At 36.1% G+C, this 19,432-nt stretch overlaps 2 protein-coding genes across 6 annotated transcripts; one reads left to right on the forward strand and one right to left on the reverse strand.

Annotated features, from left to right (window-relative positions):
• Positions 1 to 5,474: 5,474 nt before the first annotated feature.
• LOC107630097 (chlorophyll a-b binding protein 13, chloroplastic) lies at positions 5,475 to 6,914 on the forward strand. The gene is made up of 3 exons (XM_016333138.3): positions 5,475 to 5,927; positions 6,090 to 6,251; positions 6,337 to 6,914. The coding sequence occupies exons 1-3, from the start codon at positions 5,790 to 5,792 to the stop codon at positions 6,844 to 6,846; spliced, it is 810 nt and encodes a 269-aa protein (XP_016188624.1). The 5' UTR covers positions 5,475 to 5,789; the 3' UTR covers positions 6,847 to 6,914.
• Positions 6,915 to 7,553: 639 nt separating this feature from the next.
• LOC107630096 (myosin-2) lies at positions 7,554 to 19,018 on the reverse strand. Of its 5 annotated transcripts, none has more exons than XM_016333135.2 (24): positions 18,069 to 18,988; positions 17,469 to 17,570; positions 17,211 to 17,354; positions 16,967 to 17,117; positions 16,837 to 16,864; positions 16,537 to 16,705; positions 16,266 to 16,329; positions 16,120 to 16,133; positions 15,945 to 16,029; positions 14,961 to 15,064; positions 14,715 to 14,853; positions 14,293 to 14,411; positions 14,049 to 14,201; positions 13,857 to 13,946; positions 13,282 to 13,359; positions 12,940 to 13,098; positions 12,081 to 12,278; positions 11,680 to 11,885; positions 11,470 to 11,605; positions 10,930 to 11,059; positions 10,487 to 10,594; positions 10,282 to 10,394; positions 9,349 to 9,540; positions 7,554 to 8,425 (listed from the first exon to the last, which is right to left on the reverse strand). In XM_016333135.2, the coding sequence occupies exons 1-24, from the start codon at positions 18,459 to 18,461 to the stop codon at positions 7,964 to 7,966; spliced, it is 3,537 nt and encodes a 1,178-aa protein (XP_016188621.1). In that variant the 5' UTR covers positions 18,462 to 18,988; the 3' UTR covers positions 7,554 to 7,963. The 5 variants fall into 5 exon arrangements, with proteins under 5 accessions (XP_016188621.1, XP_016188620.1, XP_016188622.1 ...); XM_016333134.3 differs by having other exon boundaries at positions 9,349 to 9,543; XM_016333136.3 differs by having other exon boundaries at positions 9,349 to 9,543; positions 17,469 to 17,567; positions 18,069 to 18,982.
• Positions 19,019 to 19,432: the final 414 nt, after the last annotated feature.

Consider the following 19,432-nt stretch of genomic DNA (forward strand, 5'->3'; position numbering starts at 1 on the left):
TCGGTTCCTGTGCGCTCTCAACGAGGTAACACTCGAGTCCCTCTCAAAAATGTTAAAGAACCAGACATTAGACCTTTTGATCACAAAGCTCACTTTTTGACCTCTAACTCGAACTATAACCCCTATAGATTCAAATCTGCCATGAAAAATGACTTTTATGATGGGGTTATCAAGTATCATACCCTATGTCCATCTTTTCTCGCTGATCTGCTATCTTTGAAAAGAAAAGGTTTTCCATTTGTTGATAACTTAATTTTTCTGGATTGGAATCATCTTTTTGACATCAAAAAGCCTGTTTATCCCTTATTGGTCAAAGAATTTTATGCAAACATGACTTATCATGAAGGCACTGCTCATTCATATGTAAAGGGCCGAGACATAGTTTTAAACAATGAAACTATCAGTGATGCATTGAAGTATACTGATGTTGGGCCTTGTGCTTACACTTCGGTTAAGTGGGATGAAGGAGTTGAAATTTCTTATCATGATGCATTGGCTCACATTTGTGAACATGTTTCTTTAATTGATGGTATTACACCTACTCACAAAGCCCTAGGATATGAGCGTGCTCAGTTGCATCGAATGGTCAACCACATTATTCTGCCTTAAAGCGGCTCATATCAAAGGGTTTCCTACACTGATACTCTTGTTTTATATGCCCTTCTCACCAAAACTAAAATTTCATTTGCATACTTGATGGTTAGATATATGTTTGACTCTGTTAGGAGTGAAAAGGACAAAGCACTTCCTTATGGCATGTTTCTAACTTGCATATTTGATTATTTTGGTGTTGAATTGACCAATGAGGAATATCAAAATAGACATTCATACCTAAAAAGGGGTGGTTCAGTGAAACAGCAAAAAGGACCCACTAGATCTGAAAAGGGTTGTCCTAGATGATGAAGATGATGACTTTTTCCCTGAGGATTCTCCTGCTCTTTCTACTGAGGGTACATCCATCTCTACTGGAAAGAAATCTGCCTTGCTGAATGTGGTCAAAGATGTTGTTCAGGAGTTTGTTTCTCAATCAAATCACTTTATTGCTATGAGCAAAGAGCAAAGGAAGCTGGCTAGCAAGCATGAGAACTTTCTAAAGAAATCAAGGGATAGAGTGGCTGTGTTCATGTCATTCATCGATAACCTTCAAGAAGATGAAGACCCTGCCACTGATGTTGAGGAGGAAGCTAATTCGGAAGGGAATGGTTCTGATGCCTAGAAATTGTCTCATGAAAACTGCTGCTGCTCTCTTTTTGTCTCATGATTTCTGTTTTTTTGCTACTGTTAAACTGTTTTATTTTGGATGACTGTAATAACTCTAAAAATACTGATGCACTCTTGATAAGTTAGTTAGTACTTTGAACTGTGCTCTAACTCTTTTCTGCAGGGTTCAAGAAACTGTTTTTGTTGATCTTGTTTGTTATCCGCCCTTGATAACAAAAGGGGGAGTAATAGCAATAGGATGGTAAATATGTCCTAGGAATTTGTTGGCATTTGCTGCAGCTACTAGTATTTTTTTGGGATTTTTGTATGTTTGCTGCATTAAAACTTGATTTCACATGCTGAATCCTTAGCTCTCTATTGTGCTCTCTTTAAGAACAATGAAAAACAGGAATAAAGAGGAAAGCACAAATCCAGGGGGAGCTAATCCTGAAAAGGACAGGGGGAGCAACATAAAAGCAAATGACAAAAATCAAAGGGAGTTTCTAAACCTTACTCAAACTCATTTCCTTTTTTATTATTGCTTAAATCATGTTTGTCACAAGAGGGAGATTGTTGAGTTAAGAAATTAACCAAATTAATTAGGGTTGACAAACATTATTTTTGGGCAAAATAAATAATTAGTGTTGATTAATTATAATTACATATTACTAATTATTCATAAATTGTTGTAGGCCAAAATTTGAATTACAACCCAAAATTGGAATGAATAGAATACAACAAGGTTGGTGGGCTGGTAAATCAAGCAAAGCCCAAAAGAAATCAAAGCTGAAGAAATCAAAACGGGCCAAGCACATCACTACCCGATCCAAGCCTGATTCTCTTTCAGCAAGCAAATCCCTCTCTTTTGCCTTACCAAAAGCAACGTTCACTTCTGAAGAGTTGGTCAGAAATTCAAAAAAGTAAGAAAGAGAGAAAGAGCTTTTTCCCTAAGCTAGTAACCAAATAAGCAAGAGAGAGAAAGTTTAAGCTTGAAAGACAGAATGTCAAATCAACAAGTTCAAGCCAAATCAAGCTTAAGAAAAGATCAAAGGTAAACCATTTCCTCTTACATGCATCGGATCTTCTTCTCTTCTTCCCAACTCTCTGCTCTATCCGAAATGGGATACAAAGGAAATATAGTTTCTGTTCTTCTCTGCTGTGTATCCACGGTCTTAAACATGACTTGGGGACCAAGTTGGTTTTCAAGGGCTAAGATCAAGTTGACAATGGGAAGATTTCTATGGCTGCTAATTTATGGCTTTCGGTCAAGATGAGGAAGTCAGAAGCAAAGTTTCTACTCTGGGGATTAAGGAGAAAAAGTGACTCTGTGGGTTGGTGAAGCTCAAGGCTCAAGGTGTTGACCTTGGAAGAAGAACCCAACAACATGCAAGGAAATAAAAGAGGTTTGCTGTTCATTCAGAAACCAAGGAGAGAAAACCAGTGAATAGAGGTTTTGTTCTGAGAGAGCTCTTTGAAGAAGTTCAACTAACTGGACAGTGTAACCTAATCAAAGGTGCATTCCGCCAGTATGAAGAACTAAATCAGAGGCTTGCTAATCTGGTTTTTCGCATAGCACAAAGGCTGTTGATGAAGTCAATCTCCTTCATGTTTTACAGATTGTGATTTACTTTTCTATGTTTATCTTTCTGTAATTTCTTGTGAGAAAAGGCATTGTGAGAAAGTTCAAGTAAAAGCCATGAGTGGAAAAAGGCTGAGTGAAACACTTGAGAGAAAAGCCTAGAGTTATTTTCAGATTTCTTTAGGTATGTCTATGTCTTGTATCTTGTACCTGTGAGGTATCCCTTTCTTAGTTGGGTTAGCACTAAGAGAAAATAGTTAGGTAGTAGCATAGCCAATGTCAAGTTAGGATAGAACTTGAGTGTGAAAGGACTGTGTCAATCCTGTGAAATTGGTGTATGTAATACTATTAACTATAGTGAAATTCTTCCATTGTTGTGGAGGAGACTGGACGTAGGTTGCATAGCACAAGGCAACCGAACCAGGATACATGCTGGTGTTAGCTTTTCTCTTCTCTGCTGTGTTCTGTTCTCTGATATTCATGAGACAAAAATAAATTGTCTCATAAATTTCCGCTGCTGAGTTCAAACAGAATCAGAATTGAAAGTTTGTTTAAAAAAGGGCCATAACAGCAACTTAAAATGAAGGCATATATTCAACCCCCCTTCTCTAAGCCTACCACAACCTTCAATGGCTAAACTATTGTAATCTGAGACTAGAGGTTATAAATGGCAACTTGGATTTTGAGTACACCTTTGAATGAAATATATTTATGCATCAGTCATACTGTAATATGTAAAGAAGTAAATGGCAAACCAGAGACATAACAAGATAATAAAGTTTCTTAAATTTCTTAATATAAAGTGTGAATATGAAGTTTCCAACATTGAGTTTGTCACCACAAAAGGTAGTAAAGTTCCTAAAAGTGATTCATCAGAAACACTTCATACCAAGGCAAAACATGCATCCAAAATAAAGGACTTACAAAACAGTGAGACTTGATAGTGTTTAACACAAACATATCTTTCCTAATCTATAGCCTAATAAAAAAGCATATGTTTCGATGAAGGTCTTCAGATGGTGTTATCTTTCTTCCTTGGCCGTTTGAACCCCGGAGTCAGCACAAAGGTCATGAAACTTGCAAGCTTTTTGGTTGTCACAGCACTAGATCCTTTGATTATTCCAGCAGAAATTAGAATTGTTGCAGTTGTTAGAGGAGGTTGGGGAGAGACAACTCTTTTTCCTTTTCCTTTAGAAACTTGAAGCTTTGGTGGTCTTCCCCTCACCTTAGTCTGCCTGGGGTTTGGGCTTTTCTGTGGGCTGAGAACTACACTTTCTAGTGGGTTGAGAATTGGGCTTGTCACTTGACTTTGCTGTGGGCTGGGAGGACCTTGTTTTGGGCTTCACATAGTCCATTTTCTTGGGATGAGGATTGGGTCCAGTAGAGTTGGGAGTGGTTTTGGCTTTATTTTTGGAAGTGGGATGCAAAGAGTTAGTTGTCACTGGCTGTGAGTAGCTCTTTGTGGGCTGGGATGCAATTTTCGTTGCTTGCATTGCAGGCTGTGTGCTGGGCAGCTTCAACAAAGAGGCATTCGTTGGCAGAATTACTTCATCATCCTCATTCATGCATTCTACCACATGTGGCTCTGAAACTCCATGTTCAAAGAATATGTTCATGACATTGTGATTCCTTCTACAAGTCTTACACATTTTCAGCAGATCTTTATCAGTCTCCAACTTTCTCAGCCCACTCTCAAGCGACAGCCAAGGAACTTTCCACCAACATATGTCCCCCCCCCCCAGCATATCCCAGTTCCTTATAGTATCCTTTAACAAAAAACACATCAAGCATATCCCCATCAACCCCCATCAAGACTTTTGTATTATCTGGTTCGTAGATTCTACTTTCTTTCTCATTATTTTTAAAATTTTCACCATGATGAAATATGAATGTCATCGGAGGACCCTCCATCTAAGACTTGCAATGCCTCCAAACCCTATAAAAATTTAAAACAGAACATGAAAAACACTAAATCATCACCAACACAGCAACTAAACCAGAAACCATTACACCATTAACACAAACAATAGTTATCATTTTTCTAAGCCACAAAAACAGAGTCTTTCCTCAGTTACGCATATAACCGATCATAAACCAAACTCTGGGATGAAATCCTAAACCCTATGTACTAATAGATTCTTAACGATGACTCAATCATATAATGCGAAAACTAGGGGTTTACATAGCGTTACCAATTTTTTCACAAGATACAAAAAACTTTACCTCTCACTTCGAACGCAGAGACAATGCTGTGTAGTTGCCTTCAAGTTTTCCACCAAGCTCCAAAACATATGCACGAACAATGCTCCATGACTATTCAAATGGTTGCGGATGATGGCGCGGTCGTCTTCATCTTCCTAATGGTTGCTTATGGGTCAGAGAAACAGAAAGTCACGGTAAGAATGAAGAAGAACAAGTGAAGACTTGTTCCACAAACAAAGTGTAAAACGTTACACTCTAGTCACAAAACAGTGACGTTTTAAAATTATGGCTCTCAAGGTGCCAAATGACGTCATTTGGTTGGGTGGGTTGCTAACTCACATTCCACGTCAGCAGATTTCTAACGGCGACGTTACGAGGTTAATGGAAGGACGAGCGTGATTTAAAAAAATTATTCAGAGACTAATTTGATTAAAAAAATCATTCGAGGACAAAAATAAAAATCGCGTGATCTTTTAGGGACGACTTTGAGTATTAACCCCAAAATTAAAAAGCGCTTGTATTAAGGCAAGGATAAAATGCGGATAGAAAGATATGTGTTGAAGATACTAAAAATCTTTTGAAGCCTTCTTATTGGTTGCTCCAAGCAACACCCATCCCCACCACAAAAACTTGCAACCCTTCTTGTGTTCCTAATCACACATTCCCTACGATTTTATTTCCTACAAATGATGTCACACTCACCGAGACCTCCTTTCTACAAGCTTCGGTTATCAATTTAGTGTCTCCTATTTAAGCAAATTAATAAGCTTTCAATTTTTGAACTGAAGTACCTAGAAGCTTGGAAGTCATGGCAGCAACATTAATGGCAGCCACAGCTAGCTCTGGCACTGTCCTGAAATCAACCCCCTTCTTTGGTCAGACTAGGGGATCCAACGCTAACCCTCTTAGAGATGTTGTCTCTATGGGAACTGGGAAATACACCATGGTACTTTTTCCCGGAAAAAAATGTTTATAGTTTCTTTCTTACAGCTCTTCTGATTGATGATGAGAAATGATGGCATGCAATAATTTTTAACATGTTTAATGTTTGTTGGGTGTGTTGCGTGGCTTATGAAGTGGGTTTGTGTTGATGAATAATGATGAGCAGGGAAATGAATTGTGGTATGGACCAGACAGAGTGAAATACTTGGGACCCTTTTCAGCTCAGACACCTTCGTACTTGACTGGAGAGTTCCCAGGAGACTATGGTTGGGACACTGCTGGTTTGTCTGCTGATCCTGAAGCATTTGCCAGGAACAGGGCTCTTGAGGTCACTCTCACTTGTATTCTTTTCTTTCATTTGCTTGAATTCTCACATAGATGAACTGAAGCATTATGTGACATGACATAATTAGGTTATCCATGGACGTTGGGCTATGCTGGGAGCACTAGGGTGCATCACCCCAGAAGTGCTAGAAAAGTGGGTCAGAGTGGACTTCAAGGAGCCAGTTTGGTTCAAAGCAGGAGCACAAATTTTCTCCGAAGGCGGCCTCGACTACTTGGGCAACCCAAATCTAGCCCATGCACAGAGCATCCTGGCAGTTCTTGGATTCCAAGTTGTCCTCATGGGCCTCGTCGAGGGCTTCCGCATCAACGGCCTCCCCGGCGTGGGCCAGGGCAACGACCTCTATCCTGGGGGACAGTACTTTGACCCTCTTGGACTTGCCGACGACCCTGTCACTTTCGCTGAGCTCAAGGTGAAGGAGATCAAGAATGGAAGGTTGGCTATGTTCTCCATGTTTGGTTTCTTTGTGCAAGCCATTGTCACTGGCAAAGGACCACTTGAGAACCTTTTGGATCACCTTGATAACCCTGTGGCTAACAATGCTTGGGTCTATGCCACCAAGTTTGTGCCTGGTTCTTGATACCCCTGTATGCTTAATGTGTATGTATCATGTGACATGGAAATTAAACTTGTAGATTATTATCATTATATATTTCTGTTATGGTCATGGATCACGTAACATAAATTGATCTTCAATTAGGATTGAAGTAAAAACAAGTAACTAGGATAGAGTAAAATGAATAGAAAATGGAAACCGAAACTACCGTTGAAAAAAGGAAAATATTGCAAATAAAGAAATTAAAAGGATTTTTCACAATTCATTCAACGATTCTATATATGCTAATCGCATACTACTAAGTTGACGACTACAATTACTACCTAATATGTTTAGGAGAACAAATAAGAAGGCATGGCAATATAATAGTGGCGAAACTGTTGGACCAAGAATATGAAATAGTTGACTCTTGTATGTGCAGGAAATTGCTCATGGTCAAGAAAGACACTCTACTCAACAAACGGATTTCTTAACAAGCTTGTAAAAGTGTGTTTAAGGGGATAACGGAAATTAACAAATAGTCAAATACAAATAAAAGGTTTTTATTAATGATGCTTATTAGTACATGACTTTGGTTTGAGTACTTTGAAATCTAGAGAGAAAGGGGAGGGAGAAAACAAACATAATTGCTAAAAGATCAAAGCCACTGTTCTAAGAATTGGATCCGAACCAAGCATAGAGGCAGTATTTGCAAGAAAATTTGACAAGAGAAGTGCATTGACAAACCGAAATAAGGAGAAAATTTCCTTAAATTCCAAGCTTACCGCATGGGGAGTGAATGTTACATCACATAAGCAACAGAATTTACATGAGCAGTACTGTTTTTTTTACTCAGGATAATTAAAATAAAGGATTTACATGAACTAGACCATCCAATACAGGTGCTAAGCAACTCTACAAGTCTACAACTATGCACAATCTATAGGATATCCACTATGTAACAAAATTTGTAAATATACAATTTTCCGCTTTCAACTAGAAGCATAACACTTAATCAAGTATTCCGCAAAGATGATATGAAGAAGCATTTTTTTAAAGGACAGAGTTCATAAGAACAATGTTTTGCCCTTTTTGCTAAATCTTGATCTTGTCTACACATTTCATCAAACGCTGAAAACAGATTGCTACCATGCTCTCCAACTCAATTTTTTAATTTCCCCCACCATGTCCTCCGACTTTTATCTGCTTCATGAAGCTTTGCTTTTGTCTCGCGTAACCTAACCTTGTATTGTTTCTTCCATCCCTCAAAACTCTGCTTAAGTTTACGAAATTCTTCAATGGAATTTGTGGTGGTGGAGTTCCCTGGTTTAACATCATTCAGAGCTTTAACTTCGTCGTCGAAGTTCTGCCTTCGCTGGTCAAATTCCTTCATCAGACTGCTCAAAGTACCACTTGTCCCTCTTTCTCTGATCCCGTTAGCCTCTCTGCCTCCATCAGAGACAGCGAAATTGCTAGAAAACTTTATTGGAGTGTTCACAGCTGTTCGAGATCCCAGGGTAGCATCTTCAGAACCATAGTACCGAGGAGACAGGACTTCATTTCTTGTAGGTTGAGTATTGCCACTATCAGAAGCAAGGCTCTTTCTAGCAGCAACGAGACTCATCTGCATTAGAAATTGCAATTAGAATCTTCCATGAAGTATGGAATTCCAAGTTAAATATGAGCCCTTCTGCATCTGATTTTCCTACTAAATAGTGCAATAAACAACAGGCATACCACGTAATAATTATTTTTCAACAATATTTTTTTCTTGTTGGCAATGATAAACCAAAGGCTATACCCGACTCAATATCTAAGAAATCCTGTAATAGCACTTATGCTAATTCTTATTTAAGAAGACTGACAAAATTAAACCAAGAACTTTCTACTCGGAGAATACAAAAGTTACCTGTTCCACTTATAAACAAGTGTCATTTTGGAACCTTCTTTACTTCCATGTTTCATGTGTTCTAGAATATAAACAAACGACTAATAATTTTATGCCAATTTTACCCTTTTCTCTTATTACTCCATCAGGGCATTAATTCTTAAACTAAAATCTTTCAATAGGAAATTACTCATTCATACAATTATTTTCTTTTTACTCTGTTATCACCTCTTTGTTGACCTATCATAATCTTTCTTTTTCAATTTAGTGAAAGGGTAATTCAGTCTCTTTGATTATCCCCAAAAACTACAAATATTTAATGATTCCTTAATCACATCGTGGCTTTAAATGACATTCATAAAGGAACAGTATTTGCTAACCGAGCAGAGAACAGCAAGAAATTGTCTGTGACTAAAGGTAACTAAACAAGTTAAAAGATTCCAAGTGATAATGATATTTATGAGTAAGTCAAAAATTGAGGGCTTTTATAAGGTGGCTACTCACATAAGATGTTTCCATATGAAGATAATAGCTAAGATATTGCACGTGTTATGTTAAATAATTTAGTCAAACACGTCAAATCATCTAACAGTTCTCAGTTATCATCTTCACATGAAGACATCATGTAATAGTCACCTTTTTATAAACTGAAAACTTACTTGCAAGGATGCTCTCTGTTTTTGCCATGCTTCCTCCATTGATTTCATCTTTGCCTCATATTCAGCCCACTTTCTCTCAGATTGTTTTAGCTGTTCCCTTAATTTAGCATTTTCCTCTTCGGCCTTGTCAACTCGCCTTTGTAGTTGGGCTAATGGTGAAGGTAGGTTCTGAACCCGCTCTTTGGATATATCCTGCTAAACCAAAAGGGATAAATAAACAAAAGTCCTTTGTTGTCACTGGACGAGGGCTTTTACCAAATCATGAACAAAAACATTGCGATACTCCACACACCCATGGAAGAAAACTATTTCAAATGGTGAAAGGTGAAAAACGTGAGATTTCTTCATTTCATCTGGTTTACCTTCTTGATAGGTATTTATTTAGTATCATGTTCAAATGGGCAATTATACTACCCTAAGAAAGTTAGAGCTAGTTAAAACCAAGTCATCCTGATTTTCTCTTTTGGATATTGAGAAGGGAAACAGTCTCTGCTCTATGGTCCTAAAACTTAAAACCAAACCATGTCTAAACATCAGCCTTCATCTCATCTAGTTTGATTCTTCACAGGTTATATGATATTATATTGACATACTCGGGTAATATGTTTGCTAACCCATCGTATTTAACATGCTAATTTTAAATCATTTTCAATTATCATATAAAACATCGGAATTTTAAACCCTAATACCATCCTTATTTACATACATAGGAATCAAAGATTCCCACATACTCGTTGAGCATGTCTACCAAACAATATTAAGCATCAAACAAACTTATATAAATGTACTTAGGTTTGAAATCTCATTTGCCACTTAAGTCAAATAGTAAGAGCATGAAACTGCTGTTTTAGATGTAGAAGTTGAAAAGCTGAAAAACAACCAATTAGATGGATACCGAAGAAAATAGGAAAACAAGTTTGCATTGTAAAATACCTTCACTTCCAGCATCTTAACAAGTGATTTCCGTCTATGTTTTGCATTTTCAGGATAACTCTTAAAACCATTTGGAGTACTTGCATCCTTACGAGCCAGCCACCCACGAATTACTGCATGAAAAAAAAGGGGAGCAGATAATAAGTACAAAATATGCAACACCCATACATAGGCTTATCTGGACACAGAACAGAACCACACAAACCAGATTGCAGTTGTATGATTGCTTGGATCTCCTCAAGATTTTTAGAATAAATTGTTATAGAAGGCTTCATAACACCAAATTTCCTTCTTGTAATTTCTCCACGAACAACTGCAATAAAACCAAATTATAGGTTAGGACAAAAGTAAACAAAAGATGCCCACAATTACTCGTAATTGGGATTGTGAAGAGTACACCATCAGTTAATGTTTATAAGGTTCTTCAGGGAAACTCAGATGTCGAAAAGAATTCAAGGAAAAGTAAATAGAATTTCTTTTGAGAATAGATGTTACTTATATTTTCATGAAAATTATTTTCCTTAACAAATCTGCATTTAAAATAAATAAATAAATAAAAAATTAAAGGAAAAAAGAGTTATTTTTTATGTGTGTAATGCCACGAATAATAATACAGCCAAAATAAACTCATATCATTATTGACAGTACATGATTGAAATGTTGCCACTCCTTTCTTAAGTTCCTGGAAATAACTCCTTGCTTGATAACCACGGAAGTATTTTTGAACCACAACTATTCCTTGCAAAACCTGTTTTCTCTTGAGCTCCAGTGAACCAGTCTACAAAACCAACCGGGGTACAAGAATAACCAAGTCAAATAAATCTAAAGTATGAATCAAAACAACCCAAAACAAGACATAGTAAATTAAGAGAAATTAATGGTTCAAAACAAATTCTAAGTCAAACAAAAATTATAACTTTCCATGGAAAATCAACCATCAAAATTAACCTCAGCCTTTGCCTTTTAACTTGACATAATAATTATTATTTTTTTTTTTTGGTGTCAGACATAATTAGTATATACAGAGTTCATGCAATTATGCAAAGTGAAAGCATAAAATGATTCCGATGCCAAACTATTTTGACAGGTAATTATATATTCAGCCAGGATCACTTGGGCAGAAACCAACAAGAAATGGAAGCAATAAAAAAGGATCTGTAGCCCTGCAATGGAAAGTTAGACATCTACCTGCCCAGCTCGAAGATACAACTTAGTATAGCCGAATTGGTACATCTCAGAAGGGATATTAAATTGTTGCAAAATGGCAACTGAAGTGCTCAATGGATCCTGATATTTGTTGGCCTCAGAAAGCAGAAACCCATACCTAAAGAAATGAACGAACATAAATCAGCCCTTCATTCAAGATAGTATGAAAACCATAATCTATTTCTCTACTACCTTGTGGAAAACTCTTGATGAGTCATTCGAGTTGGATATCCAGCCCTTGAAGTTCTAACAACCTCAAGAATCCCACTACACTTGAGCTGTTGTAGGACAAGGTCTTCATCATAAATGTCAGGCAGCTGCTTAGTATTTGGCCTTATGCATCGAATGAAGTGAGGTGTGGTGCACTCCAATTGGTCAATCAAATTGAACAATTGACCCTAATAGTAGAAAAGCAGTTAGATTTAAGTTGCTCAATTTGTGGCATTCCACTTCTTTGTAAAATCGAAAGATGTACTTTGTCCATAATCATCTCGCCGCATCATGTCCAAATCTTTTATAATGAGCCATAAGAATAATTTTCATCCAAAATTTATTGAAGCTAGAAGAAGCTCAATAAACTAAAACAAGATTACCTTAAACTTTTTACAAACACTCTGCTCCTGTGAATCCACTGCACCTGTGCCGAAGGAATTTGAACACTTCAGAGACTGATCAAACATTTTGGAGAACAATGGCAGCAGTTCACATTTACATGATGCAAGGAATTGAACGGAATCGGAAGGCATAAAATCTCTGTTCTTTTCTAGAAAGCCATTCGTATCATACAGAACCTGATAAGAAGTCCAAATCTCAGTAAAATCACAAAACAAAACACAAATTTGGTTTCCATATACATAGTCTACAATAACTAATGGCTTTCATACAGAAAATCATGAAATAATTATGTAACCATTTAACAGTAAAAACTACACTATAAACACTGTCAACATGCATCATAAATTGTTTAATACCAGGATGACATTGTATAAAAATGTTTCTTGTGTATGAATTAAAGGACTCAATATTTATGTCATTATTATATTTCAGGATTTCAGTATATATATATATATATATATATATATATATATAATAAATAGAGAGAAAGACATAGGGTTAGAGTAAAATTGAGACTTCATCTAATTGACAAACTCATAAATGACCATATTCAGAAATTTGGCCTTTGCAAATTATATGCTGCATAAGAATATATTCCAGATATTACAAGAGGCAAATTAGTGATACAGATTGCTGCATTGTCAATCCTGCAGGCTTATCAACATTAGTATCTAGCATGTATGCATTATATTATAGTTCTTTATGTCCAATATGGTAGGAAGGTATGCAAAACTAAATCAAGTAGATTAAACTATTAAAGAATTAATTGGAATTGAAAAAATTGCAATAAAATAGGTTCTGCAACAACTAGTTCGAAAAGAGAGATCAGTAACTAACCTCCCCTTCATAATGACGAACACTGAAAGCCCTGCCTCTCTCCCCTTTGAAGCAAGGATTAGTACCCAAGTGCTGCTTAAGTTTGTTTGCAAACGTTAGATCAGAAGCCTTAGGCAAATTTGATTCCTCATCCAACAAGGAGAGTAGACTGTGAGGTTTCTGCACATTTTGTAGAAAATAACAGTTACATAATAACACTAATCAGAGATAATATTGTGAACACATCCAAACGGGTACCTGAATGCAAAACATTTCTATGAAAAAAACATAATGTCTAAAATGAGTGAAATCCAACCAAAACAAAGGCTAAAGTTCCAAAACATGTATAAAATTAAATTATACCCTCTCAAAGAGATCCAAGCACTCTTGATTGTCCTTAAAATATATTTTAGTCCACTCAATGCCATCTGACTCATAGTCCTGAAATAAAAAAAATGAAAATTATAATCTTGCTGTTGTGCATGTCGAAGCCTTTTGAACACAGGCTTAGCTCCTTACAGTATCGATGGTCAATGTCTTTTCAACGGAATTTGGCAATTTCTTATCCAACTCTTCTATTTTTTCCAAGGTAACATAAGTTTTAATACTTTTTTCATGAATTGTATTGTATCATACTATTGCATTTAAATTTTAAAATACTAATTGGCATCAAAATACCCAAAGCAATATTAGGGTGCATTTGGTTTATGTTTTTATTTTCTGTTTTCATTTTCAGTATTTTCTATTTTCAAAATTGTGAAGAAAAAAGAAAAAATAGTAAAAACAATAAAAGCATGTTTTTTGTGTCCACCTCATGTTTCGTGTTTTTTCTTTTTCCTTGACAAAATTCTGAAAACAGAAAACACTAAAATTGAAAACAGAAAATGAAAACAAAAACCAAACCAAACACACCCTTAACAATTAAAAGAGGTACTGACCTCCTGCTCTTGCTTAAACAGATGCCGATTGAGATGCTGTTGAAGTCTTTCATTTGCATAATTTATACAAAACTGTTCAAAGCTACTTTTCTGAATGAGACAAGAAACCGTTAGATCATATAGAAGAGATTGTCTGAAAACAAATAACATTCTTTAAAGCACAGTAAACATAAATTGATACAATTTGCATACCTGGAATGATTCAAAACCAGTAATATCCAAGATATTTATGGATTTCCCAGTACATCTTTTACCCACTTGAAGTGACCTGTTGATTTGGTCTACAATCCAGTTAAACAAGTTTTCATACATAAATTTTGCAATTTCGTCTCTCGTTTGAATTGCCTGAACATAAGATGAGTAAAGAAAAATAAATATAAATCAATTAGGATGCACAGAAAATAGAACATGTGAGATGTTCAAGTAATAAACATACCTGCTGCAATATCAATTTTTTTGTATTAGTATCCTTCTCAGGCTGGATTTTCTTGGTAGATAATGCTGCCTTCAATGCCTGGGAGCTGCAACCCATCAGCCGAGCAGCACTGGTAACAGCTACCCCCAAAAAAAGAAATATAAAATTAAAATATAAATAAATAAAATCAAATATATAAATTTCAAATTTCTGTTTATTTCAAAATAACATATATACAATATATTAGTCAAACTAAACCTCTTTAAAATCCTACTACATATAATACAAAACAAACTGTAACTGAGTTCCGATGGCATAGTAAAAATTCGATGCCAGTTCCCAGATTGCTTTGGGAAATCAATGACACTGATAGCATACTGAAAATAGCACCAGGTTCAACTAGTTGATCAAAAGGAATATGATACAAATGCAATGCAACTTACCTTCATCATCCAGAACCTCAATGTCATTCTCACTGTCTGCAACTTTGAATGATATATTTCCCAGCCATAGTATAGCAGCCAGCACCTTAAAGATCAGCTCTTGGTCCTCTTTGCAAATTTGGACAATATCGAGTGCTTTCTGGAGAGACACACAGCAAAAGGAATGAATATAACATGAGATCGTAAGACACCTCACAAAAATTTAAAAAAGTTATGGTGTACAAATTAAACTGTTGGGTGATATACCATCAGCTGATGAAATTTTTTAGCATCATCAATGCCATCAATCATCAAGCATTCACTCTGATTAAGATATTTATAATAGCTGGCTGCTCTAAGATTAAGTCTCTCTGCAGAGGAAAGAAAATGGTTAATATGAGCAAAACTATCTACAAATTTAATAACAAGCAGAAATGAATTTGCATAAAAATCAACTGTCCATTTAAAATTAGTATGTAAAATTAAGAGAGAAAATTGCATATACTTATAGGAAGATACCAATCAAACTTATTCGTTAGACAGGGAGTAGGGGTAGGGTACAACATACTATGTAGAAGATGATAGATCACACTGTATCTGGTTTAGTTATGAGAAAAGAAGATATACCCTCAATGGCAATAGGTAAATAGAGAATACCCAATATTTAGAGGTAGGAGGGTGTTAGGGCCTTGGGTATTATGTGGTGCCCAAAGTCCCACATCAAATAATATGAGATGCTTACTGTTATGTTTAAATTGGGTGGTTCTTTCCCCTTAATACCTAGTTTTTAAAGTATGGTTTCCCACTTTGGTTAGGTATTTCACAGAGGGTATCAACAAAAAGCATATCCATATAACCCCAACTAATAGGAAAAGGCTCAGTTATCAATGTTGCTGTTACTGCATTAGTTGCTGTAAAAGAGATCCTACTTAATATAGATGGTGGATGGTCATAATTCAGTGTCAAAAAGCAGTGATGTACTGCAAACATTGAATGAACTGATTTACAACAGTTGATGTTGGCATATTGGCACATTCTTTTGATGAGAAAAAACAAAGGAATGGGATTAATTAGCTTGTAAAAATTAACCAAATCGACTAGTTGGCTTGTGAAATTAACACTATGGGCATTGCCATTTTAACGCATTTTCCAATAAACCAATACATTAAAATAAATATTTCAAGAGGAGTCGTTACGTGAGGTAAGAATAGTATAGAAGTATTCAAAGAAGTAGATTCTCAGAAGATGCACCTTTAAGGCCAAATGAAGATCCAGCACAAAGTTGATAAAATATGTGATATGACCTCTCACCACTGGCCAGCTGAACAACTCTGGACTGTTCATATTGGACATGATTATTTCAGCAGTGATAAAAGAAGAGCATTACAATTCCATGCTTAAATTCAAATATGGCACTTCAAATTACCTTTTCTATCAAAACTGTTCAATTTATCACATGGGTTGGCATAGGACAAACAAAGCAATAAAATATGTCAGTTCACTAATTGAAATAAAAATGGATGTCAGAAGAAAGCACATCTGCAGTAACATCTAAAGCTTGAACAAGCTTACATGTTTGAACTTTAGCCCCATAGATTTTACCCATTGTGCTGAAATGAATTTCAATCAGCTTCCCCTGCGACAAATAAAAAATGTATGTCAACTGATTCAATTCAACTACTAAATCTTTTGACATCATGTAAAAGATGCTGCATAGCCCTAAAACATAAAGCTGCAAAAGAATATCTGCTATATATTTGATGGAAAACTATCAACTATAGAGATCTAATAAAACGATCACATAAGTAATAACCACTATACAGGAGGACAAAAATAGACTCACAAATCTGCTAGAGTTTTCATTCCTAGATGTTTTTGCATTCCCAAAAGCTTCTAGCACATGATTTGTTTGAAGAATTTTTTCTTCTGTACCCCTATTACTACGACCAACAGCAGCTAAGTACTGCATAGCAATCTTTGCTGTTTCTGTCTTCCCAGATCCACTCTCACCACTGCAACAAAAATCCAATAGTTACTATGAAGTATGAACAAGTGCACTAGTGATTATAACTTAAAGCTACTGAGTTCGGGAACATGTACTATGTGTGAGGAATAAAATGCAGAAATGTGCAAAAGCACAGACCTTATGATAATGGACTGATTTGCTTCATCTGCAAGATACAATAAACAAATAGAAAACCTTAATAAACATATCATTCAAGTTGAACATAAGGATCTCAATGGAAGAGAAGGAAAGGGAAAATCTCATTCACCTCTCATCATCTTCGTAAAAGCCTCATCAGCCACAGCAAAAACATGAGGACTATTGGTAAATTTCTGCTTATAAGCTGAAATACGATCATTTCCAAAAATCTGGAGATCTTTGAAGGGATTGACTGCAATTAAAATGGGCCCTGCTTTAGTCTGCGTACACAAAACAAATGCAGTGTTCAGCAGATGGACACACATAGACAATCACCCAAGTAAAAGAAAAGAAAACTGGGTAGGCAAACATACATAAATCATGTCCTGAGAATGTCTGAACTTAATATTGTGAAGAACTGATGGCTCATTCAAATAACAGAGCTTCATGAGATCGTCTACACCCTCAAATATTTTAGGATTAGCTGGTACAAACTCTGACCTGGCCACGTTAATAACCTGAAGTAACAACTCATCAGCAAATTAAAAAAAAAAAAAAAGAAAAAGTCACCTTGCATATCCAAAATTAAATTTAACACTATGTTTGAAAGAAACCAAAAACTTTACACTTACATTTCCATTTGAGAGTAAAACAGATGCTTCCTCTCCCGAGGTTGACTGTATCGTACCTAGTTCCCACAGTCCACTTGGTTGTCTACACCAGACACAAAGCTTCTAGGGAGAAATAACCAAATACCGAAAGTTAAATTAACACAAAAACCCATTCCAACGATGCATCAAAGATCAAATACAATATTAATATATAACTCATAATATAAAACTGCCACAAACATAAACATTATATACCAAAGCATAATTTACAAGAAACTCTCCTACTCCATCCATTCCTTTCTATCAGTCACTCAAAACATGTCTACTTAATTGGATCCATGTATTTATCTGATTACATTAATTCAACGATGTACCAAATCTTCAGAGTGACCGCTAGAAAAAAAAAAGGGAAAGAAAGGAGTATCTTTCAATCAACTAGCAGAAACTCCGGGGAGCAAGCTGCAGTTAACCAAAAACTAAACAATAGATCCACAAACTAATTACTAAGAAGTAAAAGTTAAAATTTTCGGCATCTAATCTAATGCAACATCGTATCAAATATTTAAAATTTAAAATTAAAATACTATGAATAAAAAACATAATCTCTTGCCCTGTTCTTACCTTTTTGATAATGTAAGAAATGTTATCATCCTCCAATTCCCTAACCTTCCCAGACGAAGCTAAATAAGGGGAATCCGCATCCATCATCATCTTCACCTTCTTGCTCCCAAAACCATCACTTCTTCTCTTCTCTCCCAGCTCATCTTCCTTTCTCTTACAATCAAACCCATTCGGCAAGCACTCCGGCATGGCGTTACTGCCGTCTCCGACCTTAAAGTTATTCGGCAAAGACCGCCTCGCCGGAGGCAGCCGTGCACGGGAGGCCGGCCGTGCCGGCAATGCCGGAGGCAAGTCCTTCGGCTTTGCTTCCTCTTCCTCTTTCCGACGAAGAGAATCAAGCATCTCTTCCAGAGAGCTCTTCGCCAAAGAAGATGGCGAAGCCGATAACAACATCTTGCTTCCTCACAGACCACAAAGCCTCAAAAAAAAAAAAACGAAATTTCACAAATTTTGTCCCCCCAAATCCACACTCAAAATTCAACAGAAGAACTGCATTTCCAGAAGCCACGAAATCAAAACTACACTCTTGACATTCAGCATCGAAGAAAAAACCAGTTCCCCGCTTTAACTCCGAGATTAGGAACAAACAACGGAAAGAAAAAAAACTACCAACAGAAAAAAAAAAGGTTTTGAAACGGTGAGGATCGAGAATTGATTTTGCTCGTTGCGCAAATCAATAGAATTTGATTTGATGAATCGAAAGAGACTCAGGAAGCGCTGGTTTCAATTAGTTAAAGCGTGAGTTACGAGGTTTCTGAAGAGTAAAGAAGAAGAAGAAGAAGAAGAAGAAGAAGAAACAAGAGAAAGAGAAGGAACAAGGCTATGGTTGTTGTGCTTTGTGTGAGAAACAATTAAACAAAAACTCTCTTCAACAGAAGGGATAATGAGGAAAATTTCTGTTGTAAGTTGTAACAGTGTTCTGTTTTCAAAACCAAAAGTTTTCTTTTTAAAAATAAAACTTAAAAAATAGACACAATGGAAAAACAAGTGGTTTCATAATCGTTTTCCTCTTTCTCTCTCTCTGCACCTCGGAAGATAAATACAAAAAAAATATAAAATAAAATAATTTAATGATAAATTTGAATTTAAAAATTTTTGTCGTGGTAGTAGGTTATGATATTTGCCTATATCTTCTCGGAAATTCAAATGTTAGAGGTTGGAGGTGGTGGCAACTCACTACTGCCTCAGAGACACTGCTTGGATCTGATAGGGGCAAGAATATTATTTAAAGCCACGAAAAAGAAATATAGGGGAGAATTCTTTTTTTTTCTACCAAAACTAAAATTGAAAATAAAATACGAAGCATGAATTATGAAAAAGGGAAAGAGTATTGAAGTGGGTGTAAATAAAGCTGACAGTTATGT

The sequence above is a fragment of the Arachis ipaensis genome, chromosome B3 (assembly GCF_059453495.1).
Source record: "Arachis ipaensis isolate K30076 ecotype BB chromosome B3, ASM5945349v1, whole genome shotgun sequence".
NCBI lineage: Eukaryota > Viridiplantae > Streptophyta > Magnoliopsida > Fabales > Fabaceae > Arachis > Arachis ipaensis.